The following is a 16,728-nucleotide window of genomic DNA, read 5'->3' on the forward strand; positions in this document are numbered from 1 at the left end:
TTACTAGATGTCGGTTATCACGCAAAATGAAAATATAAGATATGGAGAAAAGCAAAGATAGTGGGAGAGAAGAAATATAGTGGAAATACTTTTAGTTACATCTAAAGGGGATTTAAAACTAACGTGGATTAAAGAAGCACAGAAAGTGTTTAACCTATTGCTGCAGAGACAGGTAACACTAAAATGGAAAGAAAGACAGACTACTCCCAAAATAAGGCTTAAATCAGTCAGTGATAATGGGGTGGAGGAGAAATCAAAACAAGGTACGATTTTGACATCAGATACTGCTAGGAATACAGTAAAGATGTGGGAACAAATAAGACAGGAATTTCAGTTGGTGGAGAACTTGGAATGGGAATACCAGGAAATGGTTTTGACAGATGGAATAAAATTAAGAATGGAATAGGAGGGAGAAGACAAACCAGAGTTTATATAAACAACAGAGCAAAGAAGGGAGCTCTGTGACAGGACTGAGAGTTTTGGCAAAACGATGGCTGCAAGAGAGGAGGATAGACTAAAAGAACAGCAAAGGAAAAGGCTGGAAAAAGATACAGGGAGGAAATGGAAAATATATCCAGCAATGTTAAAACTACAAAAATGTACCTCCAAGTGTGCAGAATTTAAAAATTTTAACATGGATATGTCTCCACAAGTATTTTTATACACTGGTAAAAACAGCAAAGTGTTTCCATTCATTAGGTGGGTTATGATGGACATGTAGGCAAGATAGTTCATATGTAAACATTAGGCAATCAGTCTGCAGACTATTAAAAACTTAGCCAACAACTAGAAGTCAGAATCAAACTTTGTACCTTTTATCTGTGAGGTAAAGACCCCCAACGGTATATGGACATATTCTGGGAATGTGGGGAACTACCAATATTCAGAAAACAGGTACAACAAATAGTGGGTCAAGCATTTCCAGACTTCGACTTAGTAACAAACAGCTTTATATGTTGTTAAACAGTCTTACAGTCAAGGATGAGAATAAAGAATTAGTAGGGTTACTAATGAGTGTCTAAAACGACAATAATGAAGAAATGGAAGCATGAAAACACAACAGTGGAAGAGGAAATGATCAAGTTAATGATCACCAGTAGGTGGTAAAGAAAAATGAACTAGACAGAAGGATAAAAAGACCATGTTAAGAAATGGGAAAAATGGAGATTGGGTAGCAGGGAACTGGAATAGATTAATCATTCTCTTTGGAGGACACGTGTAGGGGAAAGGAAAGAAGTCATGAAAGTTCACATTCTTAGATCGCTAACTAGGAAACTGATGCTGTACAATCTGCCCTTGATTTAAGATTTCAGAAAAAATGTGTTAACACTTTGGTTAAGTATTATGTTGCTCAAGACAAAAGTATTTAGTAAATACATGTGTATATGGTTTAAAGACTGTTGACTGTCTATGACTTTGTTGTTTGTATAATGACTTTAAAGAAAGCTTCATAAGGGCGAAAAAAGAAGTAAATACCAACAGGAAATGTGAAGAAAACTTTCCTCTGATAAGGGGTCAACTTTAGTAAGAAAAAGCACTTTCTTGAGATGAGATAACTATAACTTAGTATAAAAGCATGCTAAAATTAGGAATGTATCTCTGGTCTTAGGCTGAGCCCAGATGTAACCGACAGTATAAATATGGACACAGGACGTGGTAGACAATAGCGGGCCAGACACTAAATAAATGGTATGCACCATGCATGAGGAATGCATAAACATTGTAATGCTTTTGCTTTTGACCTATTAACAAAGAAGTTTATTGCAAATGAAGATAGCTGCAGGAAATAACATGTTGCTTTGTTCTGATAAAGGGAACCCTCTAACATCCCTACTGAGGAGAAGGATCTGTTCCTGCTTAAATGTTCTGTGGAGTCAGCATTAGTTCTCTGCAGAAGCATTAATGATGTAGACATATTATAACAGCTCTAAGATGGAACCTAGAGTGACCATGTGGAGAAAACAATAGTTCCTTGTGATGGTTCTCATATTATGAAGCACAGTCAGTCAGAGACCAACCCCCCATCCCCAACCCAACAACTAGCCCTAAAGATAGTCTCATCTGTGCCTGCTGAAACATCAGAGTTATCTACTTGGATGACTCAGCTACTACGTAGAGAGAGGAGGATAGTATGAAACTTAATGACCTTGCCTGGTCTCAGAGAAGACCACTTCTTTTTTAAGAGCAGGTCTTGAAGTTGCTGAGAGACCAAAATTGATTCATAAATGTCCTCAATTTTGGTATGAGGTCAACCATCAGGCACCTTAAAGGCTGGTCAAAAAATCCTCCAATTAGAAATGGTTTGTATAGTCTGGAGTAACAGAGCTACTTCTTAAGGGAAAAGAGCTTCAGACAAGTCATCTTGCACTGGTTTATGCCTGAACCTGCTGCACAACTATACTGAAATTACAGTTCAAATTACAGCAAGCGATATAGTAGCCCACTGCAGAGACTCAATCACCTCTTCCAAGAGCCCAAACGCAAGAAGAGAAGGCAATGTTTGAGCAAAAGATCCATTAGGTAGAACTAGGATATAAGGCAAGACAAACAGATGAGGGACTTGTGTCAAAAGATGGTAGAGGACAATACTCTCTTACCTACATTGTTCAAGGCATTAGACGTTGTGTCTGGATGCAAAATGCTGTGGTCTGTGTCTCCTCTACTGGATCAAAAAGAGATTATGCAGAAGACCGTTTAAAAATCTTTGGTGAGGACATTTTTTTCATTCACCGAGAAGACTTGAAAAAAATCACCTTGTGGCAAGCCATAATAGCTGAATCTGGGTACATCTATACAGAAAAGTGGAGATCCAAACCAGGCTTTTGCTCCTTCTTCATACACTAGTTAAACTGGTTATGGGGGAAAGAGAATTTGATTAAGGAACGTCCATAAAGGACTTGAGTTTCAGTATTTTTCCAAAGGAATAGTTACTGGTGGGGTTCTGCAGAGAAAGAGGAAACTGTATCCTTATCCTTTCCTTCAAGAGAAGCATCTATGTTCTCTGACTCTAAAGTTGCCCCAATTCTCAAATCTGTACTTGGGTCAAATGGAGAGCTACTATGATCTAAGTTTGCGAAACCTTCAAATTCAGACTCACATCACAAACAAGAAAATGGGGTTGAAGTCTACAAGTTTTGTTCTTTTCTTTCATTAATGACACTCGTCTATATAATTAGCATAATTAACAACAGAAGTGTCAGTCATCATCTCAGAAATCAATGTCATATCATCAGATAATGGGCTGTTGGATGTCTGTATTGCATGCCTGCTGCTTGTAACTAAATGAGAGCCATATTCTAGGAATCTGTCAAGGCAAATTCTGGCCTTTGGATGTCTGTACAACAGTATGGAATTCTTCTAAGGGGGTGGTAGTGTCATACAAAACATGTGGAAACTTAACAGGATGCTAACAAAAAGTCTGTCCTAGCAAAGACTTCAGACCACTGACACTGAAGGATGGAGAGGGCATCTTCACAGTCATAAAGCTATCCTCTTCAGGCATCGTTTTTAACATAATTTTGGAGAATTAAGTACCATTCTCAAACTATCCCTCTCCCTTTGGAATACCACTGGTCTTGCAGGAGAATGAAAGGGTGAACAGTGGACTTCTGGTAACTACTGTTCTGAGAAGTGGGTAAACTAGTCTCAGCACCAGTTTCCAGAAGATGCCAGACCTCAGCATCACCATCACCCACTCCTATAATGACAGATACCACAGCGGGTCTACCCTGAAAAAAAAACACACCACATACCAAGTGAGACTAACATGGTTAACAAAATTAAACAAATACAATAACTATTTTTAATACCATGAATGCCCTTCCATATGGGTCTTACTGTTCAGAGACTTAGCAGAAGTAGAAGACATCAAAGCCACTGTCTCTTTTACTCTATAAAAGCTTTAAAATTTGTAGCCCTCCCAGCTAAAATTTTTCTATTTGATTAGGAAAAATGCTGACAGTTAGTAAAAACATGCCTTTCACCCAAATACAAATAAGCATTTAAGATGGTAGTATACGAGGGAAAAACAGACTCCTATATCAGTATCCGCTGCTTACTTTCTCTGAATGTGATATGAGAAAATTAACTTTCAGTAAAAAATATTTAGCAAAAGGGAGTATCAAGCCACAGCAGCAAAGGATAGATTTATTTTCAGTGAGAAGATCTAGGCCTAGAGAAATCAAATAATTAACAACATAAAGCTAGTGAACTGACCATTCATATCTGTGTCATGACAGTAAGTTGGACATGTGGCTCTCTCCCTTTACAGCTTAGGCTCCCTCTAACAATAAAAGAATGAGACTGCTGACATGCATACCCCTAGGGATGTCCCAGACAGAGGACTGATGTATACCTCACAATTTATCTCCTTTTTATTGCCAGATTCTTCACATCATCAAGGACTTTAGCATACCAGGTACAATATGTTGTCAAATAATGTTTCTTTAACTTCACAAAGCTAAATAAAAATATTCCAGTAATGCTGTCTATCCGTCTTACCCTCTGTCATTTCCTCTTCTTTTGTCTTCACTCTTTCCTAGCATCAGTGACTTTTGTAATGAATCCTGTCTTCACATTATATGTCCAAAGTATTTAAGTTTTAGTTTTACCATTAGGCCCTCCAGTGAGCTATCTGTTTTAACTTCCTGCTATCCACAGAATTCAGAAAAAATTACTCCAACACCACAGCTCAAAAGCATCAGTTTTCTGGTGCATAACCTTACTCATAATTCAAGTCTTACAGCAATGTGTTATTACTGGGAACAATATTACTTTGACTATAGGACCTGAGCTGTTGATGCTATGTCTCTTCTCTAAAATCTTACCCAAATTTCCTACAGCATTTCTTTGCAAGAATCTTTTCATTTTATGACTAAAGTCACCACCTGCATAGATTATTTCAGTCTAGAAACAAAATATGTCACTATCTCCACTTTTCCCCAAACTATTTACAAATAACGGACAGGAATGGATGACACAATGTTATTGTTTATGCTCTGCAGCAAGCCAGCTTTTGTTCTTTCTACTGTCACCTGCACCAACAGACTATTCCTCTCTTCCTCATATTCAGCCATCAAACTGGTAACATATGAATGTCTGAAACTGATGATACTTCTCTTGGCAATTTTAATTAAAAAACTGAGGATGGAGATGAAGTGATTGACATGAGTGGTAGGATTCACACTATGGAACAGACGAAGAGGACATAAGAGCAGAAGCCAAAGTAGCTCCAATATCAGAAAAAGTCAAAAAGAATGGATTACAGTGGTTCGGGCACATCTGCAGAAAATCAAAAGACAATATGGTGAAGATTTGGGATAGACAGGAAGACAGCAATTGAAAATAAGGGCATTCAGCAAAGAGGTGAATGGATTAAGTGAAAGAAGGCCTGTGTCAGTCATGCATGAGTCGAAGACGGCAGAACAGCGGCACTGAATACACAGAGATGGTGACAACTGACACGACACCACAACCATATGTAGAAAATAGCAAAAAAAGGGGGTTAATGATGATGAATGCCGATTCCAGCATCTGATTCATCTAAGCCAGCATTTAATATATACAGAAAGAGTGATAATAATCACCTTTACTGCACTCCATTCCCAATAATGAACCAGTCATTTTATTCCATATTCAGTTCTATCTGCTGCTTTTGGTCCTGCACACAGATTCCTCAGGAGGCAAATAAGGTGATCCAGTATCCACATTTCTTAAATAACTTGCCATAATTTATTATGGCCAACAGTCAAAAGGAGTAGTCAATAAAGCAAGTAAATATTTTTCTGGAACTCCCTTGATTTCACTATTATTCAGTAGATGGTAACAATTTGACTTCTGGTGCTTCTGCCCCTTCTAAAACCAGCTTCTATATCTGGCAGTCCTTGGCCTATACATTGCTGGAGTCTAGTTTGCAGAATCTTGAGCATCATGTTGCTTGCATGAGACTGCCTCTACAAATAAGGTACTTACGTATTATCGCAACCACATTTGGAGCAGGAGAAGCAGCTTATTTCCAAGTCCTTCTCCTGCCGAAATATGTTGTTAAAGTTACTTTGAAAGTGTGTGTCACTGAAGTGTCTGTCATTACAGTGACTTTTCTTTCAACAGATTTTGCTGTATGGGGAAATGAAAGGTCAGGCAATTTATCGCTGTCAACCAAGTCGAGAGCACGTAAGTACCGGTAGCTGTTGACAGTTGTCCAGTTTCTAAGAAACTCTTTAACGGCAATGTGTAAAATCTGTCCCTATTTTGGGGGCCTTTGACACACCATTATTTTACCACTTGCACCCATTTCATCTGGTAATCAAATGACAGGCATGTGAAGCAATGGCAATACCCAGCGCACGTGATGTGACATCACTAACTGCAGTTGGTATGGTGGCTTGCTTGCTGCCGGTCTTTTCTTTTGTTGGCATTCTTTGCTTTTTACTACTTTACCCGCATACACCACTGCACTAACTAAGCTATACAACATGCAATGCAGGTTCAGCCTGCAAGTGTACTTCTTTTTTCACGGTATTTAAAGGAAAGTGAATCGGAACACTTACAAACTGCACACTCGCAGGGAAAATCGGACAGTTTGGGCTCCTGCTTTCGGGTATACGCAAAGTTTATTGTTGAACCCCCCCCCCCAAACAGTCAGTTGCTTATGCTTCAGTCTAAAGCACTGAGAAACTTTCTTAGAAACTGGAACACTGTACAGATGCATCGCTACTTGCATATTATCGAGTTGTTGAGAATGTGGCTGCGATAAACATCAGCAGTCATGTTGTCATTAAGAAAATGGTGACAAATCAAATGGCAAAATTTAAGTATTAGGGTCATGACTGCAGAAATTTTTTTCAGTGCCTCACATTTGTTTTTTGGCTATGGCTTTCAGAACTTGTTTAAATACTGTGACCCAAAATGGAAGGGTAACCCTTCAGGGACACATGAAGACTTCTTTTGCAAGGGCAGGACTTAAAAGTGTTAGATTTGTCTTTCACAAACAAATGCACATGCATATGAAGCATACACCATAAAACAAACTATGTCAACAACTACATATGACAGAAAATTTAGTCTAAACAAAGGATTCAGTTTTCCAGTGGTACACATTAAAACACTCACAAACCAACTACAATTACAGCTGTCTGGAAAAGCTAGAAAAATGTTTCAAACTCTGTTCAAACAAAGCATCAGTGAGTACAAACATTACATAAGCCAAAAGAGAGAATTCACTGCTTGAGAAATTTTATGGATGAACAGGTATCCATCAAAGTGTGTCCTGGTGGCTTGGCTGTCATCATCAAAAAGGGGAATGATTCCTTCATGAACTATCCTTAGTCCCACTTCCACACAGTTCTCGTGGCTGTGTCTGGGTGTTCAGGCATGTTGCCTCACCTCTGCAGCAGCTCAACTATGTCCCTCACCCTATCATCCCTTTGCAACGTACCTCTCAGTAGCAATGTTCCCATCCTCCATCAGGCATTTTCGCAGGAAGACACCCATAAAGCTGCCCTTCCACCTGGGATAGTAACACCCATCATTCCCTGACACTCCATCAGTTTCTCAAGCTGCTATTCGAATATGGGTCAGCTGAGCTATAGTTAGGGCTTTATCCCTCTATGCCACCAGTAGGCTCTGAAAGCTTTTGGCATTCTTAACTGCTTTTAATATGGATTTCTACTAAAGTTCCTGGCATTTGGAATGAATACAGCCAAATGCTCTTACTTCCTACTCGCACATATCATTTAGCTTCATAAATCTACATGGAAAACAAGGACAAAACTAAAAAAGTCATTACCCAGGTATGCATTATGCCATCATACCAGATATCACTAATGCATATTCCAGACAGAAAAATCAGTTAGCATTCAATCAATTAGCATTCAATCAATATACAGTATCTCAGGGGATGGCAAACTAACTGATACATACAACAAAATGTCCTGCACTAAATGAAATACTAAGGCTTAAATAATTTAACAAATGCACTCAAGTCAGAAGAGGTTAAAAAACACAATTACTAATGCAAGTAAATTAATTTTATGGGAATCTTTTCTTTGTTTCCATTGTACCAATAACTCAAATACTATAATACGGTATATGTCAGCAAAGAAGCATAAAAAAATAGGTATACAATAATATTTTCTTTTCTGATTTGTGGCACCTTCAGTTAACTGCTGCTCCAGATCCTTGATGTCCTCTGTTTCCTTAGCAATCCTGGACAGCATTTCATCAAGCCGACTCTCCAATTCTTTATAGCGTTTGTTCATCATACTTAGCTGCTGTTCTTTGCTTCCTCTCTGAGCTTTTATATGAGCCTGGAAAGCAAATTAACAATAACAAAGAACTCATTCTCAGATATACAGCATCGGTTACAAACTATTTATACAAGTAAAAGATAACTAGGTAGCCAGAAAACAGAAAATTATACACATGAACATATAATGGTAGCACTGCCTCACATCTTTAGATCTCTTATCAAGTCCTAATACACTGATGTAAAGTTGCTAGTTAAAGCTAATTTTTTTAATTCTGAGATCCCTGATCTTAGGGGATACTGGACTTTTCCATTTATTCCTGAGATTCAGCAACATCTGTAGACAAATAAATGTAGGGGATGCAGGTTTATTTTCATGCTGATGTGGTAACACATGCGTGCTCCACAAACACACATACTTGCGTGCTTTCTTTTTATACACATATACATACATACACACACACGGCAGTTGACACAGAGGATAAAAGCAAGAGGATTAAACAAGCTGCTACTTGTAGTCCAGGGTTTGAGTTTCACAAGTACATGGATGTGTGTCTATACATGTATATATACATATATACACACACATACATACATATACACACACACACACACACACACACACACACACACACACACACACACACACACACACACACACACACACAGTTTCATAGGTAGTTACTTACCAGGCAACTAGTCCAAGAGACCATTTAGGAGCCTACTCCAATTTCCCACCAGCCCCAGAGCATTGTCTGGTTAAGTGACTTGGCCTGGGTCACAAAGTAGGCAAATGGAAATTGTGAAACTCAAATCCTGGACTATAAGTAGCAGCTTGTTTAATGCTCTTGCTTTTACCTTTTGTGCTAAATGGTGAATGTGTGTACATATATAATATATATGTATGCATATATACAGTGGATATAAAAAAGTGTACAGACCCCTGTTAAAATGCCAGGTTTTTGTGATATAAAAAAAGAGACCACAATAAATAATTTCAAAACTTTTCCAAACTTTAATGTGACCTATAACCTGTACAATTCAACTGAAAAACAAACAGATCTGTTAGGGGAAAAATAAAAAAAACGTACAATAAGCAGGTTGCATAGGTGTGCACACCCTTAAACTAATACTTTGTTGAAACAACTTTTGATTTAATTACAGCATTCAGTCTTCCTGGTACACACCTGTCATCAATTAAAGAGACTCTGATTAAACCCAAATAAAGTTCAGCTGTCCTAGTAGTATTTTCTTGATATTTACTCAGTTGGCTACTACAGCAAAAGTCATTGTTTGCAGAGAGCTTACAAAGCATGAAAGGGATCTCATTGTTGAAAGGTATCAGTCAGGAGAAGGGTACAAAAACATTTCCACAGCATTGGATATACCATGGAACAAAGTGAAGACAGTCATCAAAAAGTGGAGAAAATATGGGACAACAGTGATGTTGCAAAGAACTGGACGTCCCTCCAAAACTGATGAAAAGACGAGACGAAAACTGGTCAGGGAGGCTGCCAAGAGACCTACAGCAACACTGAAGGAGCTGCAGGAATTTCTGGCAAGTACTGGTTGTACACTACATGTGACAACAATCTCCCGTATTCTCTATATGTCTAGGCTATGGGGTAGGGTTCCACGAAGAAAGCCTTTTCTTACACAGAAAAACATCCAGGCCCAGCTAAAATTTGCAAACCAATACATCAAGTCCCAAAAGCATGTGGGAAAATGTGTTATGGTCTGATGAGAACAAGGTTGAACTTTTTGGCCACAATTCCAAAAGGTAAGTTTGGAGCATTACCAAAAGGACACCATCCCCAAAGTGAAGCATGGTGGTGGCAGCATCATGCTTTGGGGTTGCTTTTCTTCAGTTGGAACTGGGCCTTTAGTCAAGTTGGAGGGAATTATGAACAGTTCCAAATACCAGGTTCTTACGACAAAAAACAAAAAAATACCAGTGAATAACAGCTCTACTTTCCACCATACACACTTTATTATTGAAACAGAATTCTCTAGCGCCTCGGCCACAGCCTTTACAGAGTAAAAAACTTTTCAAACTAAAAACCACTCATTATATATATATCTCATCTTAACACAATCTCTTTCAATTAATCAATTACATACAAATTAATAAAATACTATTCAATTTATACTTAAAGTAAAAACACCATTACATAAAACTTTGCCAATTACATTCCTTGTTCAACCCATTGGGTTGCAAAGTATTGTATTTCATTATGAGAATGGATTCCTTTCTCCTTAGTGCATATTTCAGCATCTCTGCATTCCCATACCAATTTAATATTTGTTCCAAAACAGTTACTTTCATACTATTAATTTCCCCTTTATGTACTCTATTGAAATGTTCTGCTACAGGACTTATAGCCTTGTTATTTCTTACATCCCTTACATGTTCCTTTATTCTTTCTGCTAGACTCCTCTTAGTTTCCCCTATGTAATATTTGTTACAAGAACAGCTTAAAGCATAAATTACTCCCTTACTCAAACAAGAATATGTTCCCAAAGTGTCAAATCTTTTCCCTCTTATTTCTTCCACTTTAGTTATAATATATTGACAAATGGAACATTTTCCATATGGGAAAGTTCCTCTTATTGTCAGATAACTCAAGATTTTTTTTTTTGGTCTTATATACCTTCCACATACCAAAAAATCTTTTAAATTTCGTCCCCTTTGATAAGAAATTCTCAATTCCATTTTTGACAATGAGGGGACTTCTTTTTTTATCTGTTCCCAGTAACCTTTAACTAGTTCATTATATTTCTTTGAAAAAAAAAAGTGTATTTCATAACAAAAAACATTAAAGTACTATCTATACCTCTTTCACTGTTTTTTGATCTATTCCACTTTGTACCCACTTCTAATGTCCTAACTTGTTTGTTTTCATAGATTTTAGTATAACTTCTATGTACTTCTTCTGGGTTATAACCCCTATTAATAAAGGAAAATGCAATTATTTTAGCCTCTTTCCATGCCTCCTTAACATCACTGCATAATCTTTTTATTCTCAGCATTTCTCCAAAAGGAATAGATTCAAGTGTATGACTAGGATGGCAGCTAGTAGCATGCAATATCCAGTTAATTTGATTAAATTTCCTATATATATAGTAGTATGAATTCTCTCTTTTGTCTTTCCTTTTAATGTTACATCCAAAAAATTAATTTCTGAACCTATTTGAATTCCATCAAATTTAATCTCATATCTATTAGCATTTAAATATTCTATAAATGTGGATGAATGATATCCCCCCCCTTTACAAATAAAAACCAAATCATCAATAAATCTAAGTATTTTATTACGTTTCCTAAAAAAATACACTCCTATAAATATATTAATTTTCAACTAGCCCCATGAACAAGTTAGCATACACTGGGGCAAATGCCGCCCCCATTGCTGTACCTTTGTTCTGCCTGTATAAACTTCCATCAAACTCAAATATACTATTCACAGGGCAGAAATGTGTCAATTCTTTTATGTACTGTGTTCTTGGGCTATCTCCTAAAATATTGTATAGCTTCCAAACCAAAATTATGTGATATGTTAGTATATAAACTCACTACATCTGCTGTTATAAAATACATATCTTCAGCCCATATTATATCCTTTATTTTCTCCAAGAAATCAAAGGAGTCTTTTATATAGGATGGTAATTTTAATAATTCTTTTAACAAAATCTCATGCAAAAGACAGCTCAGGTTATAAGTAAAATAGCCTGTCGCTGACACTATCTGACGTCCGGGAGGTTGCATTAAACTTTTATGTATCTTGGGAACACACAAGAATTTAGCTACTGTGTTATCCTTCATACTCAATTTATTTGTTACATCACTTGCTGTAAAGTAATGCAACCTTACTCCCTTCTTTAACAATGTTTGTAGTTCATGTTGTGCTTGCACTAAACAGACTTCATCCACTTTACTATAAATAATTTCATCATTTAAATGTTGCATGCACATTTTCAAATAATCTATAGAATTCATTACTACCAGCTTGCCTCCTTTATCTGATGGTTTAAAAAGTATATCCTGATTCTTACTCATCTGTTGTAATTTAATCCATTCTTTCTTGGTTAAATTATATTTTTTCTTCAAGCCCTCAAATTCATTTAATTCTTTTTCTATTATTAAATTGAAGGCATTATTAAAACGCTGAATATGCATATTCCTGCTTGGTGGCATAAAGGTGCTTTTCATTTTTATCTTGCTTGTGTCAAACAAACTATATGCATTGTTTTCAGTTTCAGACTCACAAGAAAAAAAGTTGTCACTACCTTCCGACTCAGTCTCCATATTAGGCACCATTGCTTTTTTGCCTTCAGTATTAAAAAAGTATTCTTTTAAATACATCTTACGTACTAAGCTAAAAATGTCACCCTTTATTTCATACATACGTGGTAGAACTGTCGGAATAAACTTTAAACCCTTGTCTAAAACCGACAGTTCTGTTTCATCAAAAACATAATTCGACAAATTTACAACATATTCTCTAGCATTTACATGATCTACCTGTTTAGTTAGTCCATTTGCTTCGTTTAAATCGTCCTTCACCTGGGTCTCTATAGTGCACCTGTCCTTGCCACCCTCGTTTCCTGGTGTTGTTATTATGTCAATTTGAACCCCGAAAGGTTCTCCGAAAAGAGTCTGTATTTTCTGCTCTCTGCAGTTCTGGAAATTCTTGATTCACTCCTTCTTCTTCATCAAACGAGGACGCCCCACTTTCACCGGAAAAGAAGCTTCTGTTTTTCTGCTGTCCGGAAGCAGTGTTCTCCTTTTGAAAACTAACACTCCCTCTCTTATGCTGCTGATTGGCTGAAAGCACAAAGGCTTTCTTCTGCTCATAATCTCGGATGTCCCTCTGAAGTTTATTCTTTTTCCGATTGATTAAATCTTTTTCATAAGATGAAAGTTTATCATTAATGTTTACCAAAAAAGTCTCCAATGCAGAGTTAGATGTCAGGTTTGCGATTTCATCGCATATCTGTTTAGTTTCCATTAATAGTCTATCCCTTTTAACTCTGTCTCTCTCTATTTGAATGGCTACCCATTCTAAGCTGCAGCGATGCGCTGCAGCTATCCATCTCTCCTGAAATTTAACCTCTAGTTCTTCAGATAATACAAATTGAAAACAATGCATATAGTTTGTTTGACACAAGCAAGATAAAAACGAAAAGCACCTTTATGCCACCAAGCAGGAATATGCATATTCAGTGTTTTAATAATGCCTTCAATTTAATAATAGAAAAAGAATTAAATGAATTTGAGGGATTGAAGAAAAAATATAATTTAACCAAGAAAGAATGGATTAAATTACAACAGATGAGTAAGAATCAGGACATAGTTTTTAAACCATCAGATAAAGAAGGCAAGCTGGTAGTAATGAATTCTATAGATTATTTGAAAATGTGCATGCAACATTTAAATGATGAAATTATTTATAGTAAAGTGGATGAAGTCTGTTTAGTGCAGGCACAACATGAGCTACAAACATTGTTAAAGAAGGGAGTAAGGTTGCATTACTTTACAGCAAGTGATGTAACAAATAAATTGAGTATGAAGGATAACACAATAGCAAAGTTTTTTTGTGTTCCCAAAATACATAAAAGTTTAATGCAACCTCCCGGACGTCCAATAGTGTCAGCGACAGGCTATTTTACTTATAACCTGAGCTGTCTTTTGCATGAGATTTTGTTAAAAGAAGTATTAAAATTACCATCCTATATAAAAGACTCCTTTGATTTCTTGGAGAAAATAAAGGATATAATATGGGCTGAAGATATGTATTTTATAACAGCAGATGTAGGGAGTTTATATACTAACATATCACATAATTTTGGTTTGGAAGCTAAACAATATTTCTTAGGAGATAGCCCAAGAACACAGTACATAAAGGAATTGACACATTTCTGCCTTGTGAATAATATCTTTGAGTTTGATGGAAGTTTATACAGGCAGAACAAAGGTACAGCAATGGGGGCGGCGTTTGCACCAATGTGTATGTTAACTTGTTCATGGGGCTAGTTGAAAATGAATATATTTACAGGAGTGTCTTTTTTAGGAAACGTAATAAAATACTTTCGATTTATTGATGATTTGGTTTTTATTTGTAAAGGGGAGGATAATCATTCATCCACATTTATAGAATCTTTAGATGCTAATAGATATGGGATTAAATTTGATGGAATTCAAATAGGTTCAGAAATTAATTTTTTGGATGTGACATTAAAAGGAAAGACAAAAGAGAGAATTCATACTACTATATATAGGAAATTTAATCAAATTAACTGGATGTTGCATGCTACTAGCTGCAATCCTAGTCATACACTTGAATCTATTCCTTTTGGAGAAATGCTGAGAATAAAAAGATTATGCAGTGATGTTAAGGAGGCATGGAAAGAGGCTAAAAGAATTGCATTTTCCTTTATTAATAGGGGTTATAACCCAGAAGAAGTACATAGAAGTTATACTAAAATCTATGAAAACAAACAAGTTAGGACATTAGAAGTGGGTACAAAGCAGAATAGATCAAAAAACAGTGAAGGAGGTATAGATAGTACTTTAATGTTTTTTGTTACGAAATACACTCTTTTTTCAAAGAAATGTAATGAACTAGTTAAAGGTTACTGGGAACAGATAAAAAAAGAAGTCCCCTCATTCTCAAAAATGGAATTGAGAATTTCTCATCAAAGGGGACGAAATTTAAAAGATTTTTTGGTACGTGGAAGGTATATAAGACCAAAAGAAAAAAATCTTGAGTAATCTGACAATAAGAGGAACTTTCCCATGTGGAAAATGTTCCATTTGTCAATATATTATAACTAAGATGGAAGAAATAAGTGGGAAAAGATTTGACACTTTGGGAACATATTCTTGTTTGAGTAAGGGAGTAATTTATGCTATAAGCTGTTCGCGTAACAAATATTACATAGGGGAAACTAAGAGGAGTCTAGCAGAAAGAATAAAGGAACATGTAAGGGATGTAAGAAATAACAAGGCTAAAAATCCTGTAGCAGAACATTTCAATAGAGTACATAAAGGGGAAATTAATAGTATGAAAGCAACTGTTTTGGAACAAATATTAAATTGGTATGGGAATGCAGAGATGCTGAAATATGCACTAAGGAGAAAGGAATCCATTCTCATAATGAAATACAGTACTTTGCAACCCAATGGGTTGAACAAGGAATGTAATTGGCAAAGTTTTATGTAATGGTGCTTTTACTTTAAGTATAAATTGAATAGTATTTTATTAATTTGTATGTAATTGGTTAATTGAAAGAGATTGTGTTAAGATGAAATATATAATGAGTGGTTTTTAGTTTGAAAAGTTTTTTACTCTGTAAAGGCTGTGGCCGAGGCGCTAGAGAATTCTGTTTCAATAATAAAGTGTGTATGGTGGAAAGTAGAGCTGTTATTCACTGGTGTTTTTTTTTGTTTTTTGTCGTAAGAACCTTGTAATAGTTTCTAGTTGTTGCATCTGAACTTATGACCAGTGAATCTCTGTGCTCCTTTCCTCGAATATTTCGAGAAACAGGAATGGATTTTGTGAATAGAAGTGGAAAGACCAGTAGTCCAAGTAGTTATACAAATAATGGAAAATAATGAAGGCATTCTGCATGGACATAAAAATGTTACGCTAGACATTCGGAGTGGAGCAGTACCCAATGTATTAAAAAAATGGGAAGATTCGCAACAATGTGTGACCACCAATCCATTTGCTATGGTGGGTAAGAAAACAGAAGTTTCTGCCATACTGGCAGTGCAGGAACTGTGTTCTCGATTAGAGAAATTAATTTTCAAAGAGACATCTGTTTTTTATAACATTAATAGTCTCCAGAGATATTAAGAATTGGAGATTACACTGTGGGGTCTCCGGGCAATGAAAAATCCATCTTCTCCATTTGTATTATCTGAAGAACTAGAGGTTAAATTTCAGGAGAGATGGATAACTGCAGCTTAGAATGGGTAGCCATTCTAATAGAGAGAGACAGAGTTAAAAGGGATAGACTATTAATGGAAACTAAACAGATATGCGAGGAAATCGCAAACGTGACATCTAACTCTGCATTGGAGACTTTTTTGGTAAACATTAATGATAAACCTTCATCTTATGAGAAAGATTTAATCAATCGGAAAAAGAATAAACTTCAGAGGGACATTTGAGATTATGAGCGGAAGAAAGCCTTTGTGCTTTCAGCCAATCAGCAGCAGAAGAGAAAGAGTGTTAGTTTTCAAAAGGAGAACACTGCTTCCGGACAGCAGAAAAACAGAAGCTTCTTTTCCGGTGAAAGTGGGGCGTCCTCGTTTGATGAAGAAGAAGGAGTGAATCAAGAATTTCCAGAACTGCAGAGAGCAGAAAATACAGACTCTTTTCGGAGAACCTTTCGGGGGTTTAAATCGACATAACAACAACACCAGGAAACGAGGGTGGCAAGGACAGGAGTACTATAGAGACCCGGGTGAGGGACAA

The 16,728-nt window shown here is 36.5% G+C and overlaps 1 protein-coding gene across 1 annotated transcript in view; it reads right to left on the reverse strand.

Moving 5' to 3' along the window:
• Positions 1-16,728, reverse strand: part of CNTRL (centriolin) — a 4,034,091-nt gene that overhangs the window by 2,628,386 nt on the left and 1,388,977 nt on the right. The window contains 1 exon segment of the mRNA XM_044058259.1: positions 8,153-8,306. Coding sequence (XP_043914194.1) covers positions 8,153-8,306 — 154 coding nt within the window.

This window comes from Protopterus annectens, chromosome 16.part0, assembly GCF_019279795.1.
Source record: "Protopterus annectens isolate FY-2018-M chromosome 16.part0, PAN1.0, whole genome shotgun sequence".
NCBI classification, from domain to species: Eukaryota; Metazoa; Chordata; order Ceratodontiformes; family Protopteridae; genus Protopterus; species Protopterus annectens.